General features: G+C 40.4%; 1 protein-coding gene across 26 annotated transcripts in view; it reads left to right on the top strand.

The window, feature by feature from the left end:
- The window catches only part of DST (dystonin), a 744,334-nt gene that overhangs the window by 674,861 nt on the left and 50,674 nt on the right, over nt 1-18,799 (top strand). For 22 of the 26 annotated variants that reach the window (XM_073675444.1, XM_073675441.1, XM_073675455.1 and 19 more), the window contains 8 exons: nt 2,298-2,457; nt 3,949-4,275; nt 6,024-6,108; nt 6,487-6,728; nt 6,841-7,047; nt 15,024-15,143; nt 15,235-15,342; nt 17,984-18,202. In XM_073675444.1, the coding sequence (XP_073531545.1) occupies nt 2,298-2,457; nt 3,949-4,275; nt 6,024-6,108; nt 6,487-6,728; nt 6,841-7,047; nt 15,024-15,143; nt 15,235-15,342; nt 17,984-18,202 (1,468 nt within the window). The remainder of the gene's footprint in view (nt 1-2,297; nt 2,458-3,948; nt 4,276-6,023; nt 6,109-6,486; nt 6,729-6,840; nt 7,048-15,023; nt 15,144-15,234; nt 15,343-17,983; nt 18,203-18,799) is intronic. The other 4 variants (XM_073675456.1, XM_073675462.1, XM_073675448.1 and 1 more) reach the window with 1 other exon arrangement.

The raw sequence follows: 18,799 nt of genomic DNA, 5'->3' as shown, positions 1-18,799 counted from the left end.
AACCTATTTTTTTCTGAGCGATTTACCGTATGTTGTATTCAATTTACAGGCAGTTCCTAGTGAACTATGGTAATATACTTATTACAGTACATTAGTCTTGGTAGATGCTGACAAGATTGGGGACACTTTAGGGCACAAAGGCAATCCCACCCCAAATAATATGCCGCAGCGCAAAAAAATACAGTGACAGACGTTCTGTTCACCCAAGGTTTCTCCTGCTCTTTACTGTTGTGTATAAAATATATGTAAAGCCTTATATCCAGGTACAAAACATAAATGAATGGGAACCTAACAGCTGATACATGCTGCTCGATCCACGTGCAGCATGTATCAGACAATGGCTGTAAGATTTCCACCATTTATGTATGACTCCACCGAGCCACATCGGAGACTAATCAGACAGGCAAGTCCTTGGGGGCTTCTATCCGCCCACTCCCCTTGAGTGACAGGTCTCTGCCTGCATGCATGTACAGTAGAAGGAGAGACCTGTTACTCCAGGGCAGTGGGCAGGGAGAGGCCTCTGGTGACCCTCCTGTCCGTCTAGTCTCCCTTGTGTCTCGGTCCTCCGCCAGCTTTTAAGATGTTTTTCTCAGAAACGCCACATCATTTCAGAATCAAGCATACCTGTCTGAGATCAAGCAGTCAGTGCCTGATACATGTTGTCTGTAGATCGGGCCTCATGTATCATGTCAGGTTCCCTTTAACCTCTGCTCGGCTGAGCACTAACTAGGCATCAGCTTCTCTGAGTATATAGGTGGCTTGCTGACAGCCACCCAGAAAAAGAAACAAAAAGAAAATGTTACCACACACTAATTGTACCTATTGGAGACTAGCAGCTCTCACAAGAATATCACCGGCAGAGATGGGAAAATTGATTTGCAGAACCTCGATCCATCGGACAGGTCAGTACTCTGTGACCGCTGAACTAGAGGCCTGGGAATCTCCGAACCTCCCAGCATTCCAGCTTCTCTTTTAATTAGTTGGGCTAGCATGGCATCATGTGCCCGTCATGCCACAATGGGGATGTGATGCCAGCCATGGTTAATCTAAACAGGAGCCGGGGTGCCGAGAGGTGAGGAGATTCGCAGATCTCCCGTCCTGCGGTCAAGGAGTTCTGACCTGGCTGATGGATCGAAGTCCAGTGATGTGTTTCTCCTATTTCTAATCACCAGCATATGACAAGGAATAATAATATCACCGTATAGTGGTAAAAATACAAGTATTCTTCAGGTGGTGCGGTGGGCAAAACTATGCTGTTGTCCAGGTGAATATAATACTTCATTAAAACCGATGCTGCAGTCGATTCAAGTAGTGTGCATATTGTCTTTTTGATTTGGTCTCCACCTTTGGTTCCTCTTTTTTGCAGCACATACTAATAAGCCTAATTCGTAGTGATGAGCGAGTATGTTCTGTTAACCCTTTCGGCGAGCATGCTCGGGTGCTCGCCGAGTATCTTTAGTGTGCTCAGGTGTTATGTTTGAGTTGAGCTGTGTGCATGATTTGCGACTGTTAGACAGCTTTAATATATGTGAGGAATGCCTAAGAAACAGGCATTCCTCTCATGTATTAAAGATGTCAAACAGTCGCAAATCATGCACACAGCTCGACTCAAACATAACACCACGAGCACGCTGAAGATACTCGGGAAACACCTGAGCATGCTTGTAAATCTCGAGTAACGAGCATGCTCGCTCATCACTACTAATTAGCTTTCATTAAATAGCACTAGCATGCTCTCCCAATACCCTGACCCTTCATAGCGTATTTGCTGCTGTTTCCCCAATAACTCGTCTGCAGCTGTGCTTGCGGCCCCCATAACTGTAACATATTATCACCGGCACATATTATAATGCAGGTCATCAGTCCAGGGTCTAGCTGTTCACATGTCACTTTCACCCATGGAATCATGTAGCACCTGGGATCTGTGGGATAGTTTCTAATGCTATTAGTCCTTACTTCCGGTGCCACATGTTGGTACTTTGTTACTGTGTAGGTTGCTTGTGATTGCTGTTTCTCTAAATTATTTGTAATTACTGTGTACAAATGTTATATTTCACGACAATTAGTCATTTCTGATTTTCTGTATTTTATAAAACAAAGAATACTTCTGCCATTCTTGTGACGTTTGGTTCCATTTTAAAACTTACCCTTCACTTCTAGGACAATAGTTTTGATGTAATATTTGGTATTATTTGCCATCACAAGGTTGTCCGCCTTCTATTTTATTTTTAGAATTTTGTTTAGCTACATGTATGACATTTTTTTTGCACTAATACCATGGCGTTTGCTTATTTCAGAAATCGACAGCTGGATGGTATACTAGTTGTGGCGAAACAGTTCCATGACACATTGGAACCTTTGTCCGATTGGCTCAGTAACACTGAGAAGAAGCTAGCGAACTCTGAGCCCATAGGAACACAGACACCCAAGCTCCTTGGACAGATTGCTCAGCACAAGGTAAGGCTAACAACATGTTTTCACTAAGCTTAACATAACAAACAAGTGCTGTCTTTTGTTCTTCGTACCACTTAAGGCCACAGTACCATATATATTTTACATTCTCATATAGGGTGCTGATAAGCATTCGCTTTGTAAAGAATACACTGAGCTACAGGATTGCCACATGTAGGCCCCGATTCACCAAGACAGTCTATCTTCTCGCCAGTCCTTAGGGGCCGTGTAGGAGTCAGATGCTCCTGATTCATTAAGAGGCTCACTCCTCTTAATGAATCAGGACCGTCTGATGAGTGGTGTGGCCTTCCGTGCGCCAAACTATAAATCTTACTCCGGTCCCCAATTGGAGTAAGATTTCTGGCATAAGGAATGCCACAGCTCAACAGGAATTTGATGAGCTGTGGCGTCATGCCCTTGCCACGCCTCAGACCAACCCCAGCTTACCCATTTTGGCGGAGCCAGGAGAAACTCAAGTGAAAACGGCAATAGTTGTAAAATTAATGCACAGTTGCAAAATTAATGCACAATTGCAAAATTGCTTCAATGAATCGGGTCCATACACTTTACTGAGTTTAACGCACATCTATCGATGGCCAAACACTTCAAATAGCCACCCATTCAACAACCACAGACTCTCTGGCCATATTAAAAGACAACTTCTCTGTCATATTTTTGCCAACATAAGAATTTGTGGCATACACTAGTTGAGCTGTGTTCAGGCAAGTACAATTTTTAGTGGATCCAATTATATGTCCAGCAGGAACTCTATAATATGTCCTAATAGCCATTGGCTAGTGAAAGTTATTGCCCACAGATCCCATATTTTGCATCCTCCAACCATGAAATGAGATTCACTATTTCATGTAAAGCATGCACCCTCTTGCACTCCTAATCATAAGTTGGGGGGACGGTTTCCTTCCCTTTCAACTACCCATATAGAACATGGCTGTATACTACAACAGATAACCTTCAGATTTTTCATGAAATTTAGCAAAAAATTTAAGTTTAGAGAGGCCAGATTAGGTAAGGCCAAAATAAAAGGACCCTATATATTCCCATGATTCTTCAGGGTCATATTCATATGCATGGGTCCAACGTCAGCCAACCAGGAACCATGTATACTTATATATGTAGTATGTACATAAGAGGAATTTCCATTTCATAAATGAAAATCCATCTCTATTATAACAAAGTTACGGCATAATTTTGGTACTCTGCTTGGTCTTAATGGTGCTTCAAGAACTTCTATGTCGTAGGAACTAACAAACTTTACTCGTTCCCCAGCCAGATTTTCTTCTGCTGAAGAATTTTAATCTCCTTGTCGTCTGTTTGATTTCACAAGCTAAACGTGAAGCTCCTTCTTTTCTTTCTCACCTCCTGATTAAACTAACAGCTGCTGATTGAATTTTTGATTCTTCATTTGCATTAATTCTTTTGGCCATATTTTCTCGTTGTTTTATATATATTTTATTTCATTTTCATCCCCTCATTCAGGCATTACAGGAGGAGATTACAGCTCATAACACCATCTTGCACCAATCTCTGAGCATTGGCCAGTCGTTAAAAGCCTTAAGCTCCAGGGAAGAAAAGGACATGGTTCAGGAAAAATTAGATAATTCCCAAACCCGATTCATGGAGGTCCAGGAGAGAAGTAGCAGGAGAGGGGAACTTCTGCATCAGGCTCACTGCAATGCTCAGATATTTGGGGACGATGAAGTTGAGCTAATGAACTGGCTGACTGAAGTACATGACAAGCTGAGCAAACTGTCTGTCCAAGATCACAGCACAGATGTTCTCACAAGACAACACACTGAGCTGCTGGTATTTTCTGTTTATTATTTCACTTTTCCCATCATGTTCATGTATTTTTCTTTTATTATTTTATGACCATATACATTTTTTTTATTCCATAAATTTGTTGGGAGAAGAAAGTACACTATAGAATATTTTTCCTGGAATGTATATTATGGGTGCTTCAGGATTAGTAGCATTAATGTGAATATTATCCAGTTTCTTAGGTGGATCTCTACAGATTAAAGTATCCTACTGGTATATATATATTTATATCTTACTGTGCAGTAATAATCTTGCTGTAGGAAAAACATAAACCCAGTGGATCCTTCACCAAAGTCACTTGAGTCCATCATGGTTTGCCAATATTTATGGAGCAGTTAAGCTGCAAAAGAGAAGACTGAGAGGAGACTTAATAGCGGTCTACAAATATCTCAAGGGATGTCAGTGTAGAGGGAGCAGCTTTTTCCTCATTTGCACAAAGAAAGACTAGAAGCAATGGGATGAAGCTGAAAGGGAGAAGATACAGATTAGATATTAGAAAAAACTTTTTGACAGTGAGGGTGATTAATGAGTGGAACAGGCGGCCATGAGAGGTGGTGAGTTCTCTTTCAATGGAAGTCTTCAGGCTGGACAGACATCTGTCCAAGATGGTTTAATCAATCCTGCATTGAGCAGGGAGCTGGACCAGATGACCCTGAAGGTCCCTTCCAACTCTAACATTCTATGTTCCTATGGGGAGCCAGCTGTCAAGCAGCATGAGTTCAGCAGAGACACTCTGTCAATATAGCAGAGCAGAAGAGAAGACACTGCTCTGTCAATGTGATGTCAACAAGAACAAGGGAATTGCTGGAAAGAGCGGCATGACCTCTATGAGCCAGCAGAGATCAGCACTAGGCAGAAGAGGCAGGTAGTTGGCAACTACCTGACTGTAAGTTCTTAACCCCCTACGCAAAAATAGTAAAAGTTCTGAATAACCCCTTTTAACTCATTCACCCCTGTGCCATTTTTTGTTTTTTCCTCCCCTTCTTCCCAGAGCCATAACTTTTTTATTTTTCTTTCAATATAGCCGTATGAGGGCTTATTTTTTGCGAGACGAGTTGTACTTTTGAACAACACCATTTATTTTACCATATAATGTACTGGGAAACGGGAAAAAAATTCCAATTGCCATGAAATTGCAAAAAAAGTGTAATTCCACAATTGTGTTTTGACATTTTTAGTTTACCATGTTTGACATATGTTAAAACTGACCTGGCAATATAATGACAGTACAAGTACGCAGATACCAAACATGTCTAGGTTTTCTTTATTTAAGTAGTGAAAAAAAATCATAAATTTGTATGAAAAAAAATTGCCGTTTTCAGAGACCCGAAGCATTTTCATTTTTTGGGATCTGGGTCTAGGTGAGAGCTTATTTTTTGCACCTTGAGCTGACATTTTTACTGATACCATTTTGGGATAGATACAATGTTTTGATTGCCTGTTACTGCATTTTATTGCAATGTTGCAGCGGCCAAAAATTCTGACGTTTCGATTTTTTTCTTGTGACGATGTTTACTGATCGGATTCATTTATTTTATATTTTGATAGAGCAGACATTTCTAAGCGCAGTGATCGACTTGCAGACACCTGTTGTTGTAATTGGTGAGGGTCCCAAGGTTCTTTTCCCACTTTTCCCACTGATAGTACACTTATCACTTATTCAGTGGTTTGAAAAGTAATTTTTGGTTTCTAAGAAGATTCATCTAAGCTCATAATTTTTCCTCTCCCTATAGCTCCTCCAGGAAGACATTCTGTTGAGAAAACAAAATGTTGATCAGGCCATTCAAAATGGATTAGAGCTACTGAAACATACCACTGGTAAGTGATAATGTTGAACCGCAATGGTAAGGCCTATAAAACTAGCGTTATAGTATGCAGCATGGTGCACAAAACCAGGCGGCTTCATTTTGGGTATGGGAAGCAGGTTCGTCCCAACTAAGAAGAAGCTGCAACCCTAGAACTTACAGATGTATCATCTCATCTGTAAAATGTAGCTACTAGAGGATGCATTGGATCTTAACCATTATTAGAGCTCCTAACTGGATTTTGTAACCGGTCCCTCAATTTTGTAACCCTTCCCCATTGTTATGGATGAAACATATATGGCTGGTTCATGGATAACACATGGTAGACATGGTTTTGAGGGACACTGGGTTATGTAATATATAAAACATGTGTTTTCTTTTTTCTATTTAGGTGATGAAGTTGTCATTATTCAGGAGAAATTGGATGGAATAAAATCTAGATATTCTGAAATCACAACGCTAGGTTCCGATGTTTCTAAAGTGTTAGAACAGGCCTTAAACCTTGCTACACAGTTCCATTCAACGCACGATCAATTGGATAGGTGGCTGGACAAAGTGGAGTTAGAGCTGAAGAGCTTTGATACAGAAGACCAAAAATCAGAGGAAATCAATGCTGCACAGCAAAGAAAGAAGGTATAACGCACCTCACGTTTATTTCCATTGACCATAACCCTACAGTCATAGAGATAAACTTAGATCCGCACCTGTAGATCATCCAATGTATATGTTCTTTATTCTTTTTAAGGAACTGCAGGTAGAAGCCAGGACTAATAAGGCATTGCTGGACTCCTTGAATGAAGTTAGCAGCTCTTTGCTGGAGTTAGTGCCTTGGAGAGCAAGAGGAAGCCTTGACAGAATGGTAACAGAAGACAATGAGCGCTACAGATCAGTAAGCGACACCCTAACACAAATGGTGGAAGAGATAGATGCTGCCAGATTACGATCTCAGCAGGTATAGAAAACCTTTGATTCTTCTGGACTAGAACAAATGCTTAAAAAATAATGTTTCTGCTGATTCGATATGCACAGAACACAAAGCAGAGCGTGCAAAGAATTCTAGTGTGTGAGATATTTAGACGCAGGGCATAGCTAATCTGTGTATTGTGAGCACCAGCCATCTGGCTTCATTGTTCACAGAGCATCCTAAGATAGCATGCCTTCCCAGATAAAGAAATAAGAAAGATAACAGCTATGGTATACTACTATATATCATCCTGCTAATCTCATATTTACAAATACATAGGCCTCTTCCATTAAACTTGCCAAAGCTTTTACAAAGGTTTCAGTTAACAGGAATAGGATTTAGTGCGCCTGCACTTGTTTGCTTTGATTAATCCATAATAATTCATAGTTAAGATATTGTAAATTTAAGATATTTATATGATACTTGTTTTGAAATGGTTGGCCTGATAATGCAGGTAATTGTTTATTGTTTTGATCACTTATTGGATGCTTATACTTATACTTAAAGGGGTTTTCCCACGAACAAAAGTTCATCTTAATCAATAGATCTTGGAATAGTAATAAGTTCCACAATTGGATTCCCGTGCTGAGATAATATTATAAATGTGCCCCTGCTGTGTACTGTGTAATGACTGTGTCTGACCGTACAGGAACGTGTTCTGATCATTCCACATCTCCTGGGCAGAGGAGGGCGCAAAAGAGTATACAGACAGGACAAAACGGGATCACAAATGATTCTTTCTTTGAAGTAAAACATTGTTTTTATGAGGTAAAACATTTCCCTACCTGTTTTTAAACAATCAGCTGTGATCCCGTGCTGTAATGTCTGTATACTCTTTTGCTTCCTCCCCTGTCCAGGAGATATGGTATGATCAGACCGTGTTCTGTGCACGGTCAGACACAGCCATTACACAGTACACAGCAGGGGACATTTATAAGATTATCTCAGCACAGGAACATTTTATTTAAACACGTCCAATTGTGGAACTTATTATTATTCCAAGATCTCTTGATTAAAAACAACTTTTGTTCATGGGAGATATTATTACATTTAGGATGTATAGGAATTTTGATAAGAATATTGCGGGATTAGAGGAAGTGTTGGTAATATTTGGGGTCTATATTGTTGTTTATGTTGCACCTTATGATGTTGTTCAGTATGTTTGGAGAACATTTACTTTTATTGAACAGTCCATATTTAAAAAATGTGGTCGTTTTTTAGAGTTTAAAAACATAAAGAGAACCTCTCACTTGAAAAAACGCTATTAATCTGCAGATATGAGGTTAATCTGCAGGTTAATAGCATTGTGAATCTGCCCGGCATTGGCACTTAGACCCCCGCTGCTGGGAGAAAATTAACTTTATTCCTCCCGGTAACGTTTGGATTTCAGTCACGGGGGCGGCACCAGCTCGGGTTCAATCACCGCTCTGTGTATAGATAGTGGCAGCTGTAACTGTGCCCCCGACTCTGACTGACAGCCGGCTATGATCCAGAACTGCTGTCAGTTTTTTCCCTTTAAAGTATAACCATCATTTCATGAAGAAATACATAAACACAGCACTCTTCATATTATTGCTATGGAGCTTAGTAAACAGAACATTGTAGAACAAAAATTGGGGAAAGGACCGCTCTCCAGTGATGTTTGCCAGACCCCCTATCTGCAGCTCTGCTCACTGAGACACAAGGGCTTATTTTAGTTGTGTGGAACAGGCGCACTTCAGCGAGGACATCCCCCAATCATATATCCATACTCAGCCGGAACTAAGCTGTGTACGGATAGAATATAGCATCACACATGTACTGGAATGAAAAGAAGGGACAGGGAAAGCAATGATGGAGCAGCATAAGGCATGAAAGAGACAGAATCAGGTGATACATTATATCACAAAGTACCTTAAAATAGTTAGATCTCTGTTATTTAATACAAATCTGAATGTTACTCTTTTTAAAGGGAGTAGAGATTCATGCTGCTTAGATCATGGGCAGCATGAATCCAACACTGGCTGTGTTATTGCAGTCATGTATATTTTACTCTGAAATGCTGAGACGTTATGCTGGGCACTATGCATATCAGAGGATTGTCCTAGTAGGCTTCTGGTATATAAGGAAAAAAAGGGAAAATTTTAGCCTACCATGCATATGCCGTAAGGGTCCACTGGTGCACGGAAATCCTTGGTAGCAAATCCAGGGATGAGAAGCAGTAGGAAGTAGATGAGAAAAACTCCAACACCTTCTCCGTATCCATCACAAGGTTCGAAACGCGTAAGGTGGCGCTTTTTTAATGGAACTAATAAAATGGACGTTTTAACTTTACATTTCTTGTGATGGATACGGAGAAGGTGCTGGAGTCTTTCTATTCTACTTCCTACTAGTAGGCTTCTACCTACTTTCCTGGTACACTAAAATGTATATGGCAGCAATAAAGCAGCCAGACTCTAGACACATGTTGCCCAAACCGCAAGCAGCCCCAAACAATGTCAGGTTCCCTTAAGACCAATCATTCTACATATATTTTTGTCTACAGAATCAAAGAGTTGCAATAGATGCATCATTTAGTTCCCAATATAGTTAGGCATCTCCTTTCACTGGGCCCCCTGTAATTTAGAGAATGGGGTTCTGCAGAGCCCCATCTGTATGGAGGAGAGATCAAGCATGTGAGTCATTTTCTATGGGAATGCCAGAGAACGTGCTGTATGCACCTATCTTGGGTCGTTCTATAGACAGTGAATGGAACCGAGGTGCAAATGCTCAACCTCCTCCATTTGAACCCCCAGCGAGCAGCAAGTTGTCCCTTATACTCTGAGTAGGGGATAAATTACTATCTTGGGGGGAAAAAAACCTTGAATATGCTTTCCTAAATTGTTTGTTATAGTAAATACTTGTATTTAGCATTAAATAACAATTCTGGAGCATCTGTTCCCATAACTCTGTGTAATTCTCTCTATAAATTCATGATTAAATTGACCACTCTTCGTCTCTTATATGGCTGTATATAGCAACACCTCCAAAGGGGTGTGTCCCTACAGTCATATCCTGTCCGCACTGATTGGCCATCAGAGTCTGTAGGGACACACCCCCAACTGGTGACACCCAGCTGTCAATTTATTCATAAAATTGGAGGAAGAAGAGGGAACAGCACAAACAGGTATAAGAAAAGATACTTCAGAGCAGTTTTTCATGGGAAATAAAATTATTTAGTGAAACTTGTCAGAAGAGCTGACGCACGCTTTGTAATTTGCTCTTTGTTATAATTGTTAGATTATTTACAATAACTTTGTTTGCAGCTCAGCCCAATGTTAAACTACTTATACATTCAAAGAATAGCAGGCACGGTTAAAATAAGAATTACATCCATCAGACTGTCAAAGTGAGCTTTGATGTTTGTCAGAAAGAAAAACATTAAAAGAATTGGAAAGAGCCCGCACAGTGTGTTTCAGATTACACCCCTACTGGAGATACAAGCTGAATGACATCTCCTTGAAGGACCACGATCACAGGAGAACTTTCATCTCTTTTAGTCCGAATCCTCGAGATTGTACTTGTTCTGCTGTCACCAATGTCACGGTGAAAGGAGTCTTTATGTGCAGCAGATTCACACTTACTGGAGTCTTTGTACAGGAATATTCAGAAACTAGATGTGATAATTCGCCCAGTGTCCACATAAGAGTAGATGAGCAAATGATTCTACTCTGTCACATTTAATTACTTTTTTAATATCAGCAGTACTGGTAATGATTTATTATTAAAACAGATTAATTGACCTTTGAGGTCACATGATAATAAGTAATCAAACTTACGACAATGAGCTCTGTTCAACGTCTCAAGCAACAGTTCATATAGACAAAAATGACGTAAACGAACATATTCTGTTCAAAAAGCTGTTAAATTTATTAGTACATATTAGTAAAAAAAGACAAGATATTCATTAGAAAAGTAGCACAAATACATGAATAATGAGCAAAAACAAGGATGCCAGCATTGACACACAACAAATAGATATATAAATATATAAAGCAGATAGAGACAATATGCACACATATATACATGCATGCATAAATATACACATACATATATATATACACATGGGTAACAAGCCCCAACCCACCCATACAGTATAATCACAAAGCTAAAGCTATAAATGTAAAAGTGCACAGTGCATATCCAAACAATGAATATAATGGAGGTAGGTGTAGGTATATAACTCACATGTCCCCATCCCAACTATAAGCATATATATCAAGGCATCAAAATATCCAACTACCAATAGAAAAACACAAGGCTTTAAACTGAGCCCTAGAAAACATGAAAACCGCTCACAGAGGTCAGGTCAGATAGACACCTAAGGTCCTACATAATAGCCAAGTGGGGATAGAGCATTACTTACTTATTGTAGTGTTATGTCAGCACGGGCATCCGCAACCCTACGCGCCGAAGGCACAGCGCCGAAACGCGCGTAGGGTTGCGGATGCCCGTGCTGACATAACACTACAATAAGTAAGTAATGCTCTATCCCCACTTGGCTATTATGTAGGACCTTAGGTGTCTATCTGACCTGACCTCTGTGAGCGGTTTTCATGTTTTCTAGGGCTCAGTTTAAAGCCTTGTGTTTTTCTATTGGTAGTTGGATATTTTGATGCCTTGATATATATGCTTATAGTTGGGATGGGGACATGTGAGTTATATACCTACACCTACCTCCATTATATTCATTGTTTGGATATGCACTGTGCACTTTTACATTTATAGCTTTAGCTTTGTGATTATACTGTATGGGTGGGTTGGGGCTTGTTACCCATGTGTATATATATATGTATGTGTATATTTATGCATGCATGTATATATGTGTGCATATTGTCTCTATCTGCTTTATATATTTATATATCTATTTGTTGTGTGTCAATGCTGGCATCCTTGCTTTTGCTCATTATTCATGTATTTGTGCTACTTTTCTAATGAATATCTTGTCTTTTTTTACTAATATGTACTAATAAATTTAACAGCTTTTTGAACAGAATATGTTCGTTTACGTCATTTTTGTCTATATGAACTAATGATTTATTATGTAGATGAAATACTAAGAACATTATAGTGGTATAACTATTGTTGGATTATCACAGATTTTCTAATTTGTTAGAATATAATGCTCATGCTATAAACCTATTGCATTGCATTGAAGCCACCTGAAGAGATTGATAAGTTATTCTTGTCCCCTTTAATGAACCTATAAAATGGTCCTAATATTGCAGGTTCATTGTATACAGCCAGTACCGCCGCACTGAATGGATATAGGATTTGGTAATAAGGTCTGCTTTTATTTTATGAACAGCACCTCTCATGTCCACTGGCCATGTTTGGTATAGCAACTGAGGCTATTCATTTGAATTATTTTTAATTTGGACTGAGCCGCAATAGATTGATAGAGATGATAGGAGTAAAACTGTTTTAAAGAATAAAAGTATATGCATCCCATTTATAACTGCGCAGTATGAAGTTCATTCTTTAAAGGGAATGTGTCAGCACACGTTTGCTATGTAGTATGAGAGCAGCATGATGACGGGACAGAGACACTGATTCCAGCGATATGTCACTTACTGGGCTGCTTAGTGTAGTTTTGATACCATCTCTGTTTCCTCTGTTGTAGATGTAGCAGTGGTCAGTATGCTGTATTGGCCGCTTCCTGGGTTCACTGCATTGTTAGCAAGCAGCTAATCATTGGTAGGGGCGGAGCTACACATATTAGCCTGACTGCAGTGCACATGAGACCTAGTCCTCTAGTGATAATCTCCTGCTGATAAAACACTGATTGTATTGAAACTACAGCACAGCCTAAAAAGTGACACATCCACCCCTACATTATGCTGCTTTCAGAATAAATACCAGAAACCTGCTGACGTATTCCCTTTAAGCTCAGTGCACATTAACCCCTTCTCTCCTCATGATGTAAGTAGTACATCCTAGGAAGTTTGCGGGCGTATAGAGTGACCACAAGAGCTTGGCCACTCCATGCAGGGCAGGGGCCCATTGTGTTAAGCAACCGGGCCCTGTCTGTGACAGCAGCGATCAGAGCTAGCTCCATGTGCTGCTGTTTAACCGCTTAAAGCGAACCTGTCATCAGGCTATCACATCTCTAGCTAATGGCATGTAAGTTATTATATCAATACCTTGCTTGTAGAATTTTATTTTGACATCTTAGAGAAATCCAGCGTTGAAGTTTCAATTGGAAGTGCAGGGGGTGGGCACTGGACTTCCAGCTCTCCTGCCTCTCTCCCTTTTCCTCACCCACTGCCGGCCTCTGACAGACGGGTTCACTCTTCTCTCAGTCACCTGCCTCCATGAGATTTTGTGTAGTTGCTGTCATTACCCTGGGTTGTCTCTTCAGAAGCTCCTGATGATGTTGCGGGAACTGGACTATTGATCTGCGCATGCGCTGCTTCCTTGGAGAAGACAACCCTGGGGCAATGACGATCCCTACGCAAAATATTGGTTGAGAGTAAGCAGGTCTGAAACTAGATTGGAGGCCATTAGCAGGCGGCAAACAGGGAGAGAGGCAGAAGAGCTGGAATTGCAGTGCGCACCCCCTTCACTTGTAATTGAAACTTCAACGCTGGATTTCTCTTAAGATGTAAAAATAAAATTCTACAAGCATGGTATTGATTTAATAAGGATTAAAAGCTCTTTACTTACATGCCATTAGTTAGATCCTGATGAGAAGTTTCTTGTATATGCCGTTGTCAATCAGCTCATCCATTATAGCACCACTGTGGTCCTATGAGGGTGGGGTTTGGTTCTGACAGGATGTTGATGGTCAAAACTATCTTGATGCTGTACATAGAACATATAAGGGACTCCTGTGAAGCCCATACTGTTGCTGTGAAGCCCATACTGTTGCTGGGCTTCACAAGAGTTCCTTATATGTTCTATATAGTGCAATACTGAAGTATATAGTACAGGTGATCAGGTCAGGTACAAGTCCCCTAGGGGAATTTTGAATGGTTCTGAGCCACAATAATGGACATCGTTGATAGACTGGCGTGAAGCTGAAGAAAAACTGCTAAAAAATAAACTGTGATGAAAAAAATGTTTTTGAAGGTTTCTCTCTGATTCTAGAGTTGTTATACTAAGCAACAACCCAAACATATCTGTGCCCCTGTGAACAGCTGATCCTAATAACTATTCATTGGTGAGTGTGGGGGTCACCCGACCATATGTTCTTCATCCCAGAAAAACCGTCTGATTCTGCTCATCACACTCCTATCAGACTCTGATCAGAGTTTGATCAGAATGTTTCTCCATCTTCTCCATTCTGTCAGTCTGTGAAAATCAGACCGCTCTCAGATGTCATCCGAGTGCGGTCCGATTTATTTCACGGACCCATAGACTTAAACGGCCGAGTGCCATCCGATTCAGAGGTAAATCGTGCATGCTGCGATTTTTTTCCTCCGAGCACTCAGTCCGAGGAAAAAATCGGACATGTGCATGGTGTAATTTAATAATATTGGTCCCAGTGCGATACGTTATTTTGATGGATAGCACTCGGACTGAAACTAAGGTCATCTGAACGAGCCCTTAGGGGTATATTCACACAAACCATCTCAATTAATGCAGTGCATAGAGAAAACCCCACATCATAATCTGCTGCATATGATGTAGCTTTGTCAGGAAATAGTTCATGTCTGAATAGTGATATTTTCCTTATGTGTATATTTGTACTTTATCTATTTTATTAAACACTGGATATCATTTTACACACTGTTAATACAGATGGAAGGTGTAGAAAAGGCGTTGATTATTCTAGTGGGGTACATTTGCATAGTCCATGCACCTTCCTATTCGGAGTGTCTGGATTTTAAGCCTCTGGCTTGATGACAGCACTGTTCTTGTAATGAAATGTGTTCTTACTTTCTAGCCATGTAGAACGTCTTATTGCAGCATTGGGTCATGTAATCACATTTATATGGTTTCAGTTCTCGCAGGCTGTGGGCGCAGAGCTTACATGGATTGAGGATACTAAAAATAAAATGACGGCTCTAGGTCACATTAGGCTTGAACAGGACCAGACCATGGCTCAGCTACAAGTTCAAAAGGTAAAGAAATGGCCTTAGGATTTAGGGCGACTTGTCGTAGACCAAAGTGAAATTATATTATAGGAACTGATTGATATTTTTCTTTTTACAGGGATTCACTATGGAGATCTTGAGACACAAGGATACAATAGATGAGCTAGTCAAATCAGGAGAGGAAATAGTGAGCTCTTTCAATGAGGAGGAGAAACAAACAATGCTGGTATGTTCAGTTCTGAAAAAAATAATATTCATACTCTCATGTTACTTTTCATATTCTCGCTCATCTAGTGTGCTTCTGATAGTTGTAAATTCACTTTTATTCAAAATGAACCCGCTCACCAGAGCACCCTATTGATGGCACAGACTTTGACGTGAAAATGGGACCTACCACAAAGAAGATCCAGAAAAGCTACTTGCTGCTGAGTTTAATCACTATTTTACTTTTCCTTTCTCCCTTTGCATTCCCCTTAACCAGAGGCATAACTGTAGTGGGTGTAGGGCTGCAGTCGTATCCAGGCCCTGGAACCTGGAGGGGCTCAAAAAGGTCCCTTTATCCCATATGAGAAGACCAATACTATTGGACCCATGCTAGTTGTGGGCCTTGTCAGAGATTTTGCAAGGAAGTCCATAAGTTTGAAGTTATGCCAGTGCTCTCAGCTTGTAATTATTATTATTGTTTATGGTACCTTTTTGTGCAATGATATCATTAGAGAGAAGGATGTAATTAAAAGGGGGCATGTACATGTTCCAAATATATAGAGGTGGCCTTCTTTCAAATCCCCTCTATGGAAGCCAGCGTATCCCAGTTTTCCTATGCCTCTTAGCTATAATCATCCTACTAATGTGCCTATTTCTTTGTAAGCAATGCAAACACATTTTCAGGTTTTACCTGGCAGTTGCCCACTAATCACCTTGTGTCACTAGTGGTTTATTAATCTAGAATCATTCTTCCATTACTGTAATAGAAATCAGCCCTACGTATAGTGACTTACTGACGAAGTTGTGATACATGTGTTATACACAGCAGCCGGTCGACAGAGACATAGCTGTAGGAGAAGGGATTAAGCGGCAGCCTGAGCCAATCGTGAGACAGGGGGCGTGTCCTAGACTACTTGTTGGTACTTGTAGCTAAACTGAAGTCAGAAATCACAGCTATGCTCTTAGGCCTCATTCAGGCGAGTGTATTTTTGGTCCACATGCCATCCATGTGCGCAGATGACTGCACGGAAGCAGGGCATGGACCAAATGTAGCTAATGAGCAACTGCACATAAGCGATGATATGCATGGAGAAACTTGCAGCATGCCCTATTCTGGTCTGTTATGTGGCCAAGAATAGTGCATGCAGCTCCAGTACCTATCTGTAATGTGCGCTCACACACGGAGCTGCAAATGGAGGCCATCACATCTGCAAATTGACTGACCCTGATGTTTAATAAGGCTGTCTGATCCCTGCCTAATCTAGATAAGCTAAAAAAAATAGCCAAGCAGCAAGATAGGTACTGTTTGACATAAAATTTTTGAGCTTTGTATTGAACAGTCAACTTAACTAGCCATTAAGATACGGTAAGTTTGACCAATAATTTTCTAAACAATTACAAATATGTGCAAACATCACTAGATTTAGTGTGTGAGGGGTAACGTTTCTCCTTGTGGCATGTTGGGGTAAGGAGACTTGTATGCCGTACTTTTAAGTCACATTGCAAGGCTTGTTAAAGGGTTGATATTGACTTAGGATCGCTGCTTTCAATAGGTGGCACTGGAGGTCAAGTCCTCTTCCTCTCTCAAGAGCCAGTTTGCATATTACATTTAGTTTTAAACATTATTACCACCCTATTCTAATGGCTGATCTGCTGCTTCCGTACCTTTCTTACCAGAATTTTAGCATTTCTTCATGAGGAAAAGAATCCAACACTCAAAATTACAATATTGAGAGACTGTGAAATATTGGTTGTATAAGTCTCATCAGTTGACCACTTACGTTTCATGCACCAGTTATCTCATGTCAAAGATCAACTCTTCAAATACGAGTCAATTGTGAGAAAGGGTCCAGCCATGTAAGCTTACAATCAGTGTTTTAAAATGCCTTGTAATGCATATGTACTAGAGTTAAGCTACAGTTGGGTCATAACGTTGCGCGGCTTACTAAGCACAAGAGGCTCCTGGGATGCCGGGCTGAGGACGCTGGCCGCAAAAGTGAAGACTGCATCTGAGCACTGGACAGGATGCCAGACCAGGGCAGCCTAAATCTGTTCACTCTAGTATGGACTGGAGGGTTCTGTGAATCGATTCTCTAATTTTGAGCTCTTCGGGTAGAGGTAGATTGCAGAAATCCTGGAAAGGCTGGATTGTCTTGGATGTTTCATCTCCAGCATTTGCCAATGAATGTTACAATAAATGAACCTCATGAAGATATCACAAACTGGCCAAAAAGCTATCACACAAACAATGCATTCCAGCTCCTTAATTCTATTAGCACTGATGCACTCAACGGAGTGTTGACTTTCTGTCATTTATGATTATCAGATAAAATCATATGAGCCGATATAACACTAATTTATGACAGGCCATGTTTTATATTTTCAGCCTCATAAAACTTGAAGGCATGTTAATAAGATGAATGTGAAAGATCATGCCAGCTACATTTCACACTGTGATACCAAATCATGGGTTGCAGTGAGAACGCAGTTATGAAAGTAAAAGGCTCTAATGTAGCTGTTTTGCAAAGGCTTATTGGAAATAATAGACTCAAAAGCATGACATACGGATATCATATTACCATCTTGAGGTATGGAGCATTTAATGGATCTAGCACAGGTTTCTGGTATAACTGTTATCTTTGTATCTCTATCAATTTCTAAAGAAAAAGCTTACAAACCTGGTGAAGAGTTACGAAAACATCTGCCACTTGAATGCTGAAAGGAACCTTCAGCTGGAACGAGCCGTGTCCTTAGTGAACCAGTTCTGGGAAACTTATGAAGAACTGTGGCCGTGGTTGACAGAGACAGAGAAAGGAATATCGGAACTGCCACCGCCCGCTCTAGATTATGACACATTAAAGGAACAACAAGAGGATATCCGGGTAAGAACTGATACCAAAGAATTGGGGAGTTTTTACAGATAAAATGTTAGCAAGAAATTATTTTAGCTTATTGAAAGTGAGAATATATAATTAGTTTTCAGATTCATTTATTAATATGCATTCTTTTCTTCTTCTGTTCATTGAAAGAGTGGGATACTTGACTTTTACTTTTGCTATGTAATCTGAGAGCACCATAATGTAGGAGCAATGACTCTGACTGCAGCAATGTGTCAATTACTTGGCTGTGTTTTGCTGTTTCAATACAATAAGTGTTTTATTAGCAGGAGATTATCATTACTGGACAACTTGGCACATGCAGGGTAGTCCAACCACCCCCCAGCACGGATTAGCAGTTCCCTTCACTATACAGTGTACACAGAAAGCTGTGGTGTGGGCTGGTTTATACACCGCTCAACAACTGAGCTCTGCTAGATCTGCAGCAGAGAAAGCTGTGACTATATCATAACGTCTGTTCCCAGTAAACTAAATTATACATTGCTGGAATCGGGGTCTCTGTCCCTACCTCATGATGCTGTCAGATTGCATATCAATGACCTGCTGACGATTCCCTTTAGTGACTGGAGTTTAAATATGAAA

This window comes from Phyllobates terribilis, unplaced genomic scaffold (assembly GCF_046119375.1).
Source record: "Phyllobates terribilis strain yellow unplaced genomic scaffold, ASM4611937v1 Scaffold_3__8_contigs__length_932513732, whole genome shotgun sequence".
Lineage (NCBI taxonomy): Eukaryota > Metazoa > Chordata > Amphibia > Anura > Dendrobatidae > Phyllobates > Phyllobates terribilis.
Note: the sequence above shows the minus strand (reverse complement) of the source record. Positions and strands in the feature narration are given on the sequence as shown.